This window comes from Corvus hawaiiensis, chromosome 2, assembly GCF_020740725.1.
Source record: "Corvus hawaiiensis isolate bCorHaw1 chromosome 2, bCorHaw1.pri.cur, whole genome shotgun sequence".
Lineage (NCBI taxonomy): Eukaryota > Metazoa > Chordata > Aves > Passeriformes > Corvidae > Corvus > Corvus hawaiiensis.
In genome coordinates, this window is record NC_063214.1 from 90,406,150 (window position 1) to 90,421,893 (window position 15,744).

The 15,744-nt window shown below is 42.0% G+C and overlaps 2 protein-coding genes across 2 annotated transcripts in view; one reads left to right on the top strand and one right to left on the bottom strand.

Moving 5' to 3' along the window:
- Nucleotides 1–3,799: 3,799 nt before the first annotated feature.
- GABRA5 (gamma-aminobutyric acid type A receptor subunit alpha5) overlaps nucleotides 3,800–15,744 on the bottom strand; it is a 57,019-nt gene continuing 45,074 nt past the window's right edge. The window contains exons 8-11 of the mRNA XM_048324999.1: nucleotides 13,637–13,780; nucleotides 7,743–7,895; nucleotides 6,264–6,475; nucleotides 3,800–5,337 (exon numbers count right to left, since the gene is read on the bottom strand). Of these exons, the coding sequence (XP_048180956.1) occupies nucleotides 5,035–5,337; nucleotides 6,264–6,475; nucleotides 7,743–7,895; nucleotides 13,637–13,780 (812 nt within the window). The 3' untranslated portion in view covers nucleotides 3,800–5,034. The remainder of the gene's footprint in view (nucleotides 5,338–6,263; nucleotides 6,476–7,742; nucleotides 7,896–13,636; nucleotides 13,781–15,744) is intronic.
- Nucleotides 11,817–15,744, top strand: part of GABRB3 (gamma-aminobutyric acid type A receptor subunit beta3) — a 203,487-nt gene continuing 199,559 nt past the window's right edge. Inside the window, exon 1 of the mRNA XM_048324978.1 lies at nucleotides 11,817–12,238. Within this exon, the coding sequence (XP_048180935.1) occupies nucleotides 12,138–12,238 (101 nt within the window). The 5' untranslated portion in view covers nucleotides 11,817–12,137. The remainder of the gene's footprint in view (nucleotides 12,239–15,744) is intronic.

Consider the following 15,744-nt stretch of genomic DNA (forward strand, 5'->3'; position numbering starts at 1 on the left):
AGCTCTCGGTTACCCCTGCGCCGAGACCGTGCGCCGTGACCGGAGCTGTATGTGGCCATCGAGTCACTCAGACCTCGAGAAAGACCCTCACAAGTGTCCCCTCTTTCCCTGCAGAGTGTCAGAAATCCCCAAGGCTCGATCGGAGCAATATGGTTCTTTGATTATTGCCTCCTTCACCTCAGGCTGTAAGAAAAAAGAACACGGTTTAAGGTTTTCTTTTTGTTGTCCTCGGTGAGCTATGTGTTAATGCCAAAGGGATACTTTAGCACCACTCTTCATTACGCCTCATGCCTCGGTCATTTCTGCTCCTCCTCTTCATAATCACTTGCTTTTATTCTACTTTTAAACACACTCTGCCTTTGCCGAGCCTTTTCAAACTGTGTATTCAGGTAAGGGTCATGATAATCCAGCACATGTTTTAACAAAAGAACATTTTATCATGCCCTGTAATGATAGTAAAATATTGATACTCTACAGCACAACAAAATGCATCCACATTTTAACTTACCTTTCATTGCATTTTCACAGAAGGCGACTATCTTTTCAACCTGAGGGATACCTTTGTGGTATGTCTTGTGCAGTGGGGAAGTAGCTGTGCAGGGAGCTAGTTAGCACAAATAAGGGGGGAAATGCTGAGGAAGGGAATGGGATTCACGGAACAAATTCCTCACTTGCTAGAACTGGGGTCCCTGTCTCCAGCACTGAACAGTTTGGGCACCTGAACTTTTCTGAGATTCAGTGTTGAAGGAGAGCCCTACTGGTGATTTTCCTGGCACCCCAGTGCTACCTATATACCACGAGAAGCACGGGAGGGAACTGGGGCTGCTCTGAGACAAAAAAGGAAAGGATCTGAAACCTGTCTCCTACAGCTCCTGGAGTCCTCCAGCTGAAGGCTTATTAGAGATTTCTAAGATGTTTGAGCCAGTTTATTCTTACTGAAGGTCTCTGTTGCTCCTGCTGCAGCCTTCAGGTAGGAAGTTGAGCCTCAGAGGTCCCGACACTTTCTGCGTGCCCTCAGTTCTATCCTTCAGCACAGGGCTCTCTGCTCTCTGGCTCATGGGCAGGATAGGGAGAATCCCTCCTGATGCTGCTGTGCTGCAGCTTTTCAGCAGCTCTGCGTAGACTTCTGGCAGAAGCATGGGCATCCAGGGCAGGCAGGGCTGTTCTTCTGGGGCCAGACCACCCCTGAGCAGTTGTCCTGAGGTCAAAAAAAACACCAGCCCACAGTGAATGAAGAACTGAGCCTGGATCCACTGAGGCCAAAACTGCCTTGGGTGGCTGGTTCCAACATTTATTATCATATATGTGATAAGTTATATGGGGGGGACTGCCCTCTGTGTAGTAATTTTCCTACCTACAAATCCAGCCTATCATTGTTGGTCCAGTCCATTCATAGTCCAATCTATCAGTATTTCTCAAAAACTCTCCAAATTCATCTAACTGAAATTAGTTGGTATCTTCAGTCAATATTCTTCCTTTTTACTTTGCTTGGCTAATTTAAGCAGCAACTTTTAAGACACTATGACTGTGAAAAGTGATAATTGCTTTTGAGGATGGCACTGAAAAGGAAATAATGCATTACAGAATGGGACACTTGCACTTGAGTCTAAGTTAGGGGCAATCCTAGGAAGATCCTTCAGAAGTCCTTTGTGCTTCAAAAAATCTAACTTCCAATCTCCCTATCTTCTCAAAATTGAACAAATTGAACTATAACAACAGAGTGGAAGATGCAAAATTGGTAAAGTGAGGATGTCATCTGAGAGTCACCATACTTAAGTATTTGTAGGGACATAAAAACATATAAAAGATCAGAAAGAATTCAAGCAATTTTATCATTTCAGTGTCAATTCCAATCTGAGAAGCAAGAGTGTTAGGGGAAATAACATCCTTATTACAAAGAACTTTATCTCCAGATTAAAAAAACAAATAGCTGTGAAAGTGCTACATTTATCTTCTCTGCATGGAATGAATAGCAAAGCAGTTTCATTCATTTTTCTTCAAAGTTTAACTTAGATGTTGGGCAAGAATTTTTGAAAGATGAGATTATTTCATAAAATCATTACTTCCTCAGTTTTGTACGAGTATGTTCAGTTATTGTACAGAGGGCATATTCCATTTAGAAAAAAAGCAGAACACAAGATAACAGAAGAGGGTTCAGCTTTAAAAAATACATTGTTGCTTCCATTCATCCTTGAAGTAAGCTGGCACAGCTCAAATATCAGAAATAAAAAATCTCTTCCATTGTGTTTGACTTGTTCTTTTATTCCTAATGGGTGCAAGTAAGGAAATTTGGTAGCAGCCTGCACACACTTCCCCTACAGTGCTGAATTGCTGTAATTCACTTCTCAACTCTTTTTTCATTAGAGTATACACGAAAAACTCAGTGAGAAGTAATTCCTATTTATTACTCCCTTTGGCCATGACTAAGCTGTGAAGTAGCTGTGTCTTGCAGGGTCTCAGTTCACCCATGCTGGGGATAGTGACACAGCTCACTCCACTCCTGAAAGCCCAAGCTACTTCCAGGGGATATCAGAGGAGGTTGGCGCACATCCAGACACCACCCCAGCCTGGGGCAGGAACAAGGTGTTCTGGTTCAGCCAGGACCTGGGAAATGCTTCTGTCTCCCACAGTTCAGATGCCATCTCAGTGAGCACTGATCTCCCACACAAACAGTTCCACCGACTGCGCAGAGATTTAAATTGTGAGGTAGTGTGTAATGCGAGGCAGTAGCATTTAAGTATTCCAGCCTGGAGTCTGTTGGCTTATTGAAGCATCCTCCAAACTATGGAACAACGCCTAGTGTTCATGCACAAGCCCATGCTGCAGGTAGACGCATATTTCTTGAAGATGACTTTCCATGTAAGTAAAATAAATCAGATTTAGAGGTCCTTTCACTGAGTCCCACAATGGAGACCAGAAAATAATGCTGTCATACAGAGTAAGAGTCAGACTTGGGTGTAAGCAAATAAAACGAAATACAGAAACTCTCTGGGGCAGACTCCAGAATTGTCCTGGAGAAGATGCTACCCAAAGATGGCTCTGAGCTTCTCATTCACAAAACTCAGTCATGTAATTCTCCAAGTTTTTCACCTGGAATAGCCAAGGGACTTTATAAAGTTTTGCCTTCCAATAAGCACTGCAATTTTTCACGGATTTTGCTCCCTGAAGGGCCAAAGAGATCCTCCAAGGGGATGATGAACAAGGAGGTGTGTGGCTGCTCAGAGACACACAGGAAGCCTACATGAAAACAAAGATCCACCTCCTCACCTTGGCTCAGGCTAGCACTGAATAGATGGGCGTGCCTCCTCCCTTGCTCCTGTTTATCAGCATCCAGTACCTGGCTCAGTCCCATGGCTTCTCCATTGCCCTCAAGAATTTGTGAATTTCTCATTCCACAGCATCAAACAAAAAGCTGCAAAAAGGAATAGATGTATGAGATTTTTTCTTGGTAATGTTTAGGAATGGAAAGGTTGAAGAGAAGACACAAAAGAAGCCAAACAACTTCCTAGTCCCAGACCACACCCTCACCTCAAAGTGAAGCATGAATTCTCCACTCTGTCCCCAAAAGATCATGGGACTGTTGCTCCATAGTGAGATAGCACCTAATTCTGCAACAACTCGATTCACTGTCCTCACTCAAGACACGTCCCTTTCTGGGCAACAGAGAGGATATATCATGTGTGCACACGTGATTGAGTGTGTGCATGTGTGCTTTCCAGTTAATTTTTCAGCTTCTGTGGTGTGATTTTTGGTCTTTCGAAAATGATAACCAGTATAAGAATGACATTTTGCAATCAAATGTTATATGCATTTTTTATTTAAACATTAAGATTTAATTACAAAAGCTTCTGGAACAATTAAAGGATGCCAAGGAAGAAAGAGCTGAAAACTCAGACTTGCGTTTTTTCATTCATTGTGAAAGCAAAACACATTGTCAGCAGCAAGGAGTTTTATAGAAAAGTTTCTGATGGACAGTACAAAGACCTTTCTGTCAATATTGTCTCTGAAACACCTTGCTGTAGTGAAGCACATCTTTTTTTTCTGATCACACTTCCTAGTGTTGGCTGATTGGTTTTTGCAGTGGGAAACAAGTAATAATTATTGCAGAATTACTGTAATTCTTTTCTGTTAATCTCTGCTAATATAACACAGTCTTCTTCTTGGAAAAATGTCCAAACATAATTTACTTTACTCTGATTAAAATGTCTACTGCTGTTCTTAGAAGTTTTATTTGCACAAGTATGTTCCTAATCTATGTTAATTTCATGCAATATAATTCTTAAGTTTTGGAATAAATACTGAAAATCATTAGAGAGAATTCCTTGGAATGCAAAATCCAAACAAACTTTGTATTTTCATTTAAGGGCAAGATTCCATCATCTTTATTTACACAAGTAGCATCCTGCTCCCTATGTTATTTTGCTGCAAGCTAGAGTCTCAAGCAGTGAAAATCATCATAGTGCCATTAAGATTTACTGCATTGTATTAAACTTCCAATGAAAATTGGGCTGAGCAGTTTTGTCTGTGGAATAATGCACTACCTGTAACTAGTAAAGGTTCTCAAACATAGCCCTACACTTAATAATTTGGCACATTTACAACTGGCGTTACTCAGTAACTTATCAGATGACAATAGTGGAGCTCTTCTGTAAAATATAGGTTAAGCCCATATTTGTATGACTGTACATCTGAAGTATAAAAACCACGATATGTAGTACACTTGAACAGTTAAAAAATATAACTTATTTTATTTGTAAACTATCAATGCAAGATACTCAGCAGCAAAGAAGCCATGTTCAATGTCTTCTGATCTTTTATAAAGATCCGTTGCTGTAAGTAATATAATCGTCTCCAAAACATCTGAGGTTACATGTAGAAACAATCAAGGCAATATTATTTGTACATATTATTAAACATGCAAAAAATTTCCTGAAGAATATTGCCCAAACGTAGAAAGTCATCTGGATCTCAAATTTTCCTTGGTAGCATTTGCTTTGTAAGTATGGCTCACATGTGGCTCCAGAGTACTTCAGTTTATTTTGGAGAATTGGCACCTTTAATAACAGGCTCCCTATTCAAATATGTGGCCCAGTAAACTAAGTTAAAAGTTCCAAACAGCACTGGAAAAATTATCCGGGACATTTTGTCAATCTTACTGATGCTGTTGTAAGTCTTTTTGCTTTCAGCAGGCTTTTCTTCTGCAGGCTTCACTGGAGCAGATGTAGTGTTTGAGATGACAGATGGGGCTGAGTCCTTTGGCATGTTTGGTGCAGGAGTCATCTTCCCAGTGCTGTAGGTATTAGTTGGCTTATTTCCCAGCAAGTTGCGCTCTTTTTTCTGCAGTGTAAAGAAAAAAATGTTATACCACAAGAACAGAAAGTGGAAACACATTCTCAAGTTACTGACACAGAAAGCTGAGCACCATAATCAAGCATGCTAGTAAATGCCTGTTGGCTATTCTGACTTCGTCTATCAAACAGATGTTTCTGCCTTGATTTTGTAGCCCTTACTCAGGTGAGACCTTCCCTGATGGAGAAAGCTGAGATTCACTGGCTGGACCCACATCCCACCTGGCATGTGCATTAGCAGCTTTTGTCAGTGAGATGTGGTCTTGCATCTGCAGAGGTTGCTGCCCCACAGACAGCTGACAAGATGTGAACCTCATTTCCCCAGCTGCTGCAAAGAGTGTGGGGAAGGGCTCATTGCCCCTGCCAGCTTGCCCTCTTTATAAGGCTCTTTTGGGATGCCTGTGGGAATGAGCTCTCTAGGAGATGGTTTACTAAGAGTCAGTCCTATCCCAAAAGTTCATTTCAGCATGAAACTCACAGGTTTTTGTTTTCACAGAACCAGTCTTTGGTTCCTTTTTTCACTGTGGTGGGACCCCGACTCATGGAGCTCAGTGTGAGCTTTGTTATTTATTTAGGAGAGCACACAGGGAGGGCTCTGCAGAGATAAGTTTCATAGCGTATGTCCGCTATTATCAGAAGTCTAATCACTGAAATCCCATGCCCCATGTACTCAATGCCCAATGTGCTTCTGTAAACAGTCCTCTTCATATGGATGATAGAGACTGGTAGTTTATCTCCGTGAAGAGAAGGCACCATATTTCCTTGAAAATGTTTCTCTACAGGAAGGTAAAAGTATGTCATGAGGTAATTAAATACCTTTCTCACAAAGAAGCTGAAAATTGACCATTCAGTTATTTCAACTATGCTGAATACCTACTTTTTATTTTTGGTATTTAAAAAACATAAGTTAAACACCTTGATTTTCGCAGCTTCCTGGGCTTTTTTGCCATCCCATGCCCAACTCCTCTTGGTGAAATAGTTGACTGTTGCAAATTCAATCAATGCAGAAAATACAAAGGCATAGCAAACAGCTATAAACCAGTCCATTGCAGTAGCATAGGCCACTTTTGGCAAAGAGTTACGGGCACTGATACTTAAGGTGGTCATGGTGAGGACTGTTGTTACTCCTGCAAAGAAAAAAAATAAGAGTCAGAGATCAGTTTGCTAACCCTTATGAGATCCCAAATGAGTTATGAGCAGGTCCCAACTCAGGAGGATACCTAAGAAGGCCACATGAAATCAATCAGTGTTTGCATACCACAGTTTGACAGAGAAAGAAAAAATGAAAGTCTTCATCCTCAGATGTTTTATTCTATGGAGTTCTGGTTAGTTCTAGATGTAGTGTATTTAAGTAAGTATTTTTAGGGTAACATAAGCCCAGGGTTTATAACTGTTAGAGTGAAGTGGGATTACATATTTTGTTTTCTTATACAGAGATTGCATGTATGAAATTGCTGACTGTTACTGGTTTCCTTGACTGTAGCTCCTCCTTTCCCGTATGACAGTAAATGACAAAACAGCCCCTGCTTTCATCTGTAGAAAGGTTTCCCCAAGAGCAAAAAACTTAACTCTCAGTTACAGCTTTGTAAACCTAGTGTCAGCAAAGTCAGCAAAGTGATGCTGCTACCTGTATTCTCCCCATACAGCTTGCTGAGCTGATTTTTGAACAAAGCTGCCAACTGACTTCAGGAGGCTTGTACAGAAGAGTGACTCCTTTAAAATAGCTGAACAAAGTTTTACTTAGTAAACTGTTCCCACTCCCCTTGTTTTTATCTAGTAAAAATTTTGTATTTCATCAACCTTCACTTAAGAAAGTGCTTATTTTCTGCAATCTTCTAGTGATAAATCAAGTAATTTAATGACACCCTAAAGGTTTTTTCCGTAACAGTTTCTTCAGTAAATATACATTTTCTAAATGCAAAGTCATATTAATTTGTTTTACGGTAGTAGAGATAACTGTCACTAATTAACCTCTACATGGTTTTCCCAGATAAACATCCTACAATGAAGATAAACAAAATGTATTGAAGTGATATCTGCTTCAAATGCTTAGCTAGGGTATATATTAAATATGATAATCCATATATCTTTTCTAAACCATCCAGTATCCATCCAAGTGGAAAAAACCCAACACAAATCACACCAATTTGATTCTTCTTTCTTCTGTCCCTAACTTTCACATAACTGATCGACCAATTTCTATCATAACTTTACAAAAACAGCCCAGACAGGGCTTTTAAATTTGTTTTGAGTTTAAACCGGAAGAGAATGAGAAAACATTTACAACATCTCAAGCAGAAATAAACAGTAGTGAACTGTGGTTTTGTAACAGCAAATCACTTTCACAAGCCACAAAGATCCTACCTGTGTTCTAGGAGAAAGTGGGATACTCACCAAAGACAGTTCTAGCAGGGACAGATTCTCTGTTTAGCCAAAATGATACTTGCGATAAGATCACAGTCATAATGCAAGGAAGGTACGTTTGGATGACAAAATAACCAATTTTTCTTTTCAGATGAAAATGGGCTGTCATAATAGTATATTCACCTAGAAGAAGAAGAATGTGCATGTGAGTAAAATAAGGAAGGCTTACTGATTTAGGGACTGAAAGAGGCCAGCTCCAAACCCCATTTGAGGATACCACTCAGCCATTCTTAATTGCATGAAAAATGTCTGGATTTTTTCACTGTGAAAAACCAAGACTTGAGACAGAGATGCTGCTAGATCCTCGTAGTCTTCACATCCAGTCTCCAAAGCAGAAGACAATGACTACTATTTCTATTACACTGAAAAGCTGCAGTCCTCCTATGCACCTGGAATGTTGTGATGTTCACAGGCTTAAAAAATCTGGTGTGCTGGCACTGCCTCAACACTGTCTGGTTTTGACTCAGTCCTACAAACTCTCGTAGCATAGTAACAATTCAAACTCTCGTAGTGTAGTAACAATTAAGGCCCTCGACTCTTAGAAACCTGATTTAGCAGCAGGATTTAACCTCATTAGAGAAACTGTTATGGCCAAGCCATCAGTTTTCAAGAATGAAAATGTGTCCATACACTCCTTCTGCTCCACACTTCAGGGATTGGCAGTCCCAGCATCTTCTGCAAGAACTGCCACTTTGCACATGGATCCTGGGATGTCATCCTGATCTGAGTACCCAAACTCTTCAGATTGCTGCACCAGGAAAAAAAAAATCCCTCTAGTGCATTCAGTGTTCCTAGAATTTGGAACACTTTAGCCCTTAGAAAGATTATCTGTTTCTGTACAGATATTGTGTCCTGTCTTGTTCACCTGTGCAATGAATATTGTACTGCCTGCATGTAGCACTCCCTAAAACCTGCCACAGCAGTGCTAAATTCCATTTTTTTTCATATGTCAAATTCACAGCATTGCCTTAATATGCCTTTTATCGGCTTCTCTGAATTTCAATAAAAGCCTAAAAAAATGCACTCAAAAATCTACAGACCAGCTGTCACCTTCCCTAATGTTTCAGAAAAAATCAAACTTCAGCCAGTTCTTTCAGATTGTTCCTGGAAAACCATATAGTTGTTACTGAGGGCTATTCCTGGTGGTAACTGCTCCCTGGTTCTTTCAGAGTGTTTCTAGAAAATCAGGTAGTTGTTACTGAAGGCTATTCATGATGGTAACTGCTCCCAAATCCAAAATCTTGCTAGCTAAAAGCATGCTACTATTTGCCTAGGAAAAATAACAGTAAAAATAAAATGTAAGAATAAAAAACAATCCTCCCTTCAAGCCCTAACAGTTCTTCACTGATATCAAAGTAATTTAAAAGCATGCATCGTTCAGTTGGGTACTGATGAATCAGAGTAATGCCTGTTTTGAAATATATGTTGTCCTCCAAGAATAAAACAACTGTAGCTATAATCTCTGTTGCAAGACTTGACTGTTAGTCTCTATAGAACATACACAAAAGGAAAATACCTAACAGACTGATTCTGCCTTAAGTGAACAGCCTGAGTTGAGCTGTGGCCAGCATTACTAAGCTATTAGATTTGGCAGATTACTTCTAAGCGACAATATGGCTAATTAGCAGGGAACAGGTTTACAGTGAATGGGGTTTTGCAGGTATAGCTGCACTGATATACTATGCTACAGGAGCTCTGCTATTCTGCATCAAGTTTACAGACCTTGCTCATGCTGAGGATATTAGACAGAAAGTGAAATAACACGGAAATACTTTAACTGACATCCTGCCCAAATCTTTATGTCTTTCTCTGGAGTCTGATTTTCTGGTGAAACGGTTCCCTGAGTGATGTGGAATGATGTGAAACTGGGGAGAAAACCCCTGCAAAGCAAAGCCTAATTCCCTTCTATTTGGTGCAATTTTGAACCAGGCCGAATATGCAGTGGTCTCAGGAGGAACCCCCCTTGCTCTTTATTTAGGAGTATTTAGTTTGTGGATTACCCATAAAATATGACAGGAGCAGCAGGGTCTGCCTGCCTGTAATCTGTTTCTCAGTTGCTACTGCACTGGTATGTGTTTGAGTCACAGTTTCCCTGCTCTCTACAGAGCGACAATGTGCATTATTGATTTTGACAGTATGCTCTGAGAGCTGGCATAAAAAAAAGAATCTACATAGCTTCAGAAGAGCAACAGGACCCTCTTTTTTTTCATTTTTAAAATACAGAAAGTGAATGCCTACATTCTGATGGCCCTCCACAGCTGATTTTTAGCTTACCATTTTCTTTAACCTATCAAAGCTCTTATCTCCACTGAAATAATCACAGCACCGTGATTTTGTACTTGCTCTTCTCCCAGACAATATATTCTTTGATTTACCATGCTGTCCTTTTCAAAGATGCCTATACTAGGAATACTTTCTCCAGGAGACTTGGGGCTTAAGAAAACCCCACAGCTTGGTTTTTAATGCCTTGGGACTGCTGCTTAAAGTAAAGCTAAAAGCTGCCTGAGTTGGCCTGTTGTTTATAGAACAAGATACTGGCTCTGTTGGAACAGCAAAGCTCCCTTTTACTTCTGTAAGGCCTCTGTTTATCCTTAGACCATGAGCTTTCTTGAGCAAGAGCTAATTTTTGTTATAGGTTAATGTAGCACTTAAAAGAGAATCCTGTTCCTGATGGGGTCCACTCATCACTGCAGAAAACAAATTATTGTTAGTAAACAAAAACAAATCTAGTTTCTAATGAAAAGCCCTAGAGCAGAAATGGCTGCACTTCTTCATGGAGCTGTGCTACTGTGCTGCTGCTGCTCTTAAGGGGCTTTTTATGCTTTAAAAGCTGCTACAGTATTTTTTGGTATCTAGTTGATGGAGTTCTGGACATCATGCTTACAGATTTTCCAGGATCTTACACATATTATTCCATTGCCATTATGCTGAGATTCAATTGAGTACTTTAAAGAGGCTAGACCAGCCCCCAGGCTTGTTTGTTTACTGGATATATCTGGACTCAGTTCTATCAATGGCTACTCTGGCAAGATCCTGACATTATGTCTGTGATGCCACCTCCCTAACTATGCTGACATCCAGAATATTCTGGCCCATAAAAAATGCATGTTCCCTTTCATAGTGATACTGGGGAAAGATTCATCTCAAGAAAAAATCAGAATTATTTGGTTCAAAATGAAGAGCTGAATGATTCTTTTATTATTTAGGCTTTGGATATTACAGAGCTCAGGCTCCAGCTGGCAGTATATAAAAGAGTGGGTTTATGTTTTGTTTTGTGCCACTGCAGATCCTAAGTTAGCTATGAGAGATTCTGGGTATGGGGAACAGAACTGGGCAACCATTTGTGGAAAGCAGCAAGATCCACTTGGACTCAAATCTCATATCTGATTGTTTTCAATACTTTTACCACCAGGACATAACAGATGTTGGTTCTGTTGGAAGCAGTATGAGTAGTCAAATGTCTTTCTTTCAGGTGAATAACACTAGGGGATGTTAGCGCAAATAAACCCAAAAACCCCAAAAAAACGAACAGCCAAAAAAACAAACAGGTGGCACATGACAGAGCTGTTTTCTGTGGCATGGCTAAAATGTTCCAAATTTCAAGATTGGCTACAGAATTAGGAATGCCAGGGTATTTTTTTCTGAGAAACCAGCCAAACAGCAGCTTGCCTACAAAATCAAGAGTCCCAAGGAACTGGTACAGGTCTGGCACTTCCATTTAAAAAAAAACTAACTGCTAGAAAGAAGAGCGTAAATCACCTATGACATACACAAACATTTCATCTATGCAGCTGCAAGGGCTGCATAGTTTGACTTGTGTGTCATACAAGGCACAAAAGATCCAAGCACTTGGATTATGCAATAGCTATTTGGTTTTTCTTTTTCACGTTCAACAATTCAATAGAAGGAAGAAATGCCTTCGATGGCCATTCGTAAGTAATGCTGATTACTGGCCTCCTACGAGCTTGATGAAGTCCAGAAAATCCATCGTTGACTGATGCTTTCCCTGTGCAAAATCGGATTTTTGTATTTTGCTAATCCCTGGTTACAATCTGTGTCCTGCTCTTTGTGATCCACCCTGCAATCAGAATCCAGCCAGCCCAGATGTAACCCAGGACATTAATAAAAAATCTTGACGTTGGAAGCACAGCATTTATTAGCATAAATCTTAAATACGTGAGGGAGGTGTTTACTGTGCAGAAACTATGGGATTTGTCTGAAGTGTTTCCTTTGGGCTGAGAAGCACAAGGAGCTTTCACAGGCAAAGCGGCAAACTGGAAGTGGCCTGGAGCTGACACACTGGAGCACTCGCTGCCTGGGCTGGATGGTTTTCTTGCTCTGAGGAGCAGGACAAAGTTGTAGGAGATGCTCCAGTACATCCTTTGGATCTTTTTCTTGGCAACAATGAAGGCGAGAGGGGAGCTGCCATTCATTGCAGAAAACAACGCGGCTATGATGGTGAACTGGTAAGGAAAAAAGTGCTTTTACTCTTTAATGAGAGATAGTGTACTCGTTCTTTTTCTGCAAAAGTGACCACTCTGTCTATATGTTTCTCTTGACTTTACAAACCTTTGCTTTAGCATCAGCTTTATGTCTCTGAAATGGGCAAGGGAGGTGAATGTCTATAGGATGGAGATGGCAGTCAAATTTAGTGGCTGCCCAAGGCAAGCCTTTGCGTCCTTTCTGGAGCACAAAAGGCAAGCTCAGATGCTCCCTCTTTATTTTCCAGTTGGAGCACAAAGCTTTATGCATCTTCATGTTTCAGTTCAACTAACTTTGTCTGCAAGTGTACATGTACCTGTTTTCATGTCTCCTAAATTTCCTAAAGATAGTAAGAGGTCCTTCATTTAATCTATACTTTGTCCTCTGCAACTCTGCCCATCATTTTTCACCGGGGACACAGTGTATCACCAGCAGACCCTGCTGGGATATACTGCAGGAACTGCTCCCAGGCATGTTGCTGCAGGCTGCCCCTTTCCCCAACCCAAGCCCCTGGCACCCACCAGCAGTGGAAATCCCCCTTTTCCTCATGGCAGGCTGCTTCATTTCCACCTCTCCCCCCGCCCTTCGCTGGATGCCAGTAATGCTCTCCAGCCGAGTGCATTGTGTAACCTGGTTAAGCCCCCGTCCTACTGAGTGCACGTGATCCCTTGTCCTGGCCCCGACCCCCCCGGGAGTCCCCCCCCCACCAATGCACACCCAGGGCTGCCCTTGCGTGGGAGCCTTAAGAAGCAGGGGGGCATGGCTCACGTGGATGCCCGGCCTGGGATTAAAGCTTCTTTGTCTCCCTAATGCTGCCACATCTGGCGCCTCCGCTTGCAGCCCGAGAGGGAATGGGAATCCTCGGGGTTTGCACCTCCTCTGCGGCCACGTGGTCCCCCGGACATGCTGCAGAGCCATGCCACGCCATGCCACAGTCCCGTCCTCGCCCCCCCATCCCCTTCCCCCCGACGCAGTTTCATCAAGCAATCATTTTAAAGCGATGATTGAAACGGATCAAATGCGTGGGTGGTGTTTGCCTCCCAGGGTGGTTCCTCCCACGGGGAAATAAGCCAGCAATAGCGCTGGCAGCCTCAGCAAGGGCGATCGCCAAGAAACTGCGTGCAGCTTCTCTGGCACTCCTGTAAATAGCAGGAACTTGGATGTATCTTCAGCCACAGTCGTGGGATGTACCTTATAGCCAGCACATAACCCTCTCAGTGTTTAAATGCCTCTGCTAAGTGGCCCTGAACCTGCACAGGATCTCCCTAGCACTCCGCATCCCACAGATGCTTCCCTAGCCTTATTGCAAAATAACCAGAGCCTGTGAATCTCCCCTCCTGCTCCAGCTATCAGCAACCGTGGGATGGGAATATTCCCCCTACCTGTACTGGTGCTGATGTTTTCCGTTCCCACAGTTTGTCCCATCAGGTGGTACTGGTTAAGTCGTGAGCCATCTTCGGCCACTACCACAGATGTTGTGGTGCTATTAGTCCACACATAGATCACTTCAGAATTGGGGTAAGCATCTGCCAACAAAGGGGAAAGAAGACAGTAAGGAGTAAAAACCACTGTGTAATATTTTAGTGGATCCTTAAATGATAATGACAGGGAAAGAGAAGAATGGAGGAGTGAGAGTGAATGGAGAAAAACAAATAAAGATTATATAATCATGATCCCGTATGCCCAGCTCAAAAAATATTAGGTTGAAGCCTTCTAATATAAGAGATGTGTGGGATGGTTTGTGAAAGGCTGGAACAGTGGAGGTATAAATATAATCCATCACAACCACTCAGTTTGGGAAAGAGCAACTCAGACCTATACTCACCTCACTAGTGGTTCCTAAACCCCATCAAGCTGCAAAAGGTATTTTGCTGAAGTTCCCCCTCAAAAGGACTCAGACACCTTGAATGCCAGGACAACAGGGACCTTCTGTGTCTTGTCCTGTCTCCAGGATAAAATTCTAAGTGATGCCATGTGCAAGTGCAGAGTCTGGTGTGTATGCACTAACTGGAATACGTATGTGTGGATGAGGGCACAGGCCTTGCATGTGGATAAAGGAAGCTGGAATGTGTCTGCCTGTGCCTGTGATGCGGAAGAGCAGACACAGGATGCAGGGGTGAGAATGCCTGAAGGAGAGCAGGAATGGGGCAGGGAGCTGCAAGGAGAGGGTAGGTGTTTGTGCATAGCAGAGCAAATGGGTGGTGCTGTGGAAACACCTGCACAACCGCAGATATGTATGTGATTTCTCTCATGTTCATTTAGAAGTCCTAGGAATTAAATGTAGTCGCAGTACTGCCAACTCATTCCTTCCTCTATAATGCTGCTGTAACTTTAATGCCCTAACACCCAGAGTGGTGATAGTGTTATAACAGAACCTCAGTTTTCTTTTACAGACAGTCAATGCTGGGTTTAGTTTTTAAGCCGCCTCTGCAGATGGTCTCAAAAACCCCAGGAGTCGACTCGATATTTAATTATATTTTATTTAAGTAGCTCTCACACTTTTTAGAACTCCTCTATCATTGAAAGCAAAGGTCACATTCCTGCAACCATGTTACAGTAGGCTAGAGTACATTGTACTAAAATCTCTGGAAAGCAGGCAAGGCCAACTCTCCAAATGGAAGGTGAAAAGCAGGTAGGCTTCAAAGTGGTGTGAAGTCAAATATTAATATCTCACCTTCTGCACTTTTTAACTTGGAAGGTGGGAGTGCAGAATGTTTCTTTCTGGAAAAAACCTGACATCCTAGTTCAGGAGACAACATATGGTGGCTTTCCAGATCAGGACTTGAAAATCAAGGACAGCAGGCTAGGCTGAAGGATATGTACTCGCTCCATCGGATTGCATGTTTTGTTTGCTACAGCAAGTGAGTGGTCTTGGAAAGGTACAGCTCCATGGAGGACTTATAAAAAATTCACAGGCATTGGGTCACAGGCAGTGGGTCAACATGAGCTTCTGAGGCACTGAAAGGGCAAGAAATATGCTAAGGTGATCCCTGGATCTATACAACCAGGAATGTCAAGCAGAAAATGGGAAATGATCCCAGTTCAGGCTAAGAGCACACATGTGTAGCACGATGAACTTCACTTGAATGCTAGACCAGGTAGCAGGGAAGAAAGCAGCACCTTCTTTGCACTGTTATTAAAGTTACTGTGTCATATATGGGAGGCAGGACACTGGGCTAGATACACCTTTGCTCTGACTGTGTATGACTATTCATCCACATCTGAGAAAACACACAGAAATAATGAGGACAGAGAGGGGGAGAGTTCAAAAGAAGGTTACAAGCATCTCCAGGGACTGGAAAATAAGTTGTGATTTGACACTTTACCAGCTCAGCTTATTCAGCTCACTGACAAAAAGCTGAGACGTAGCTCAAGCTCTGAGTATAGATACTTGCATACAGGAATCTGAAACCAGGGTGAATCTCTTGGACTAATCACAAAAGTTGCCTTAAAGATGGTTCCAGGCAGGTTCAGACAGAGAACAGAGCAG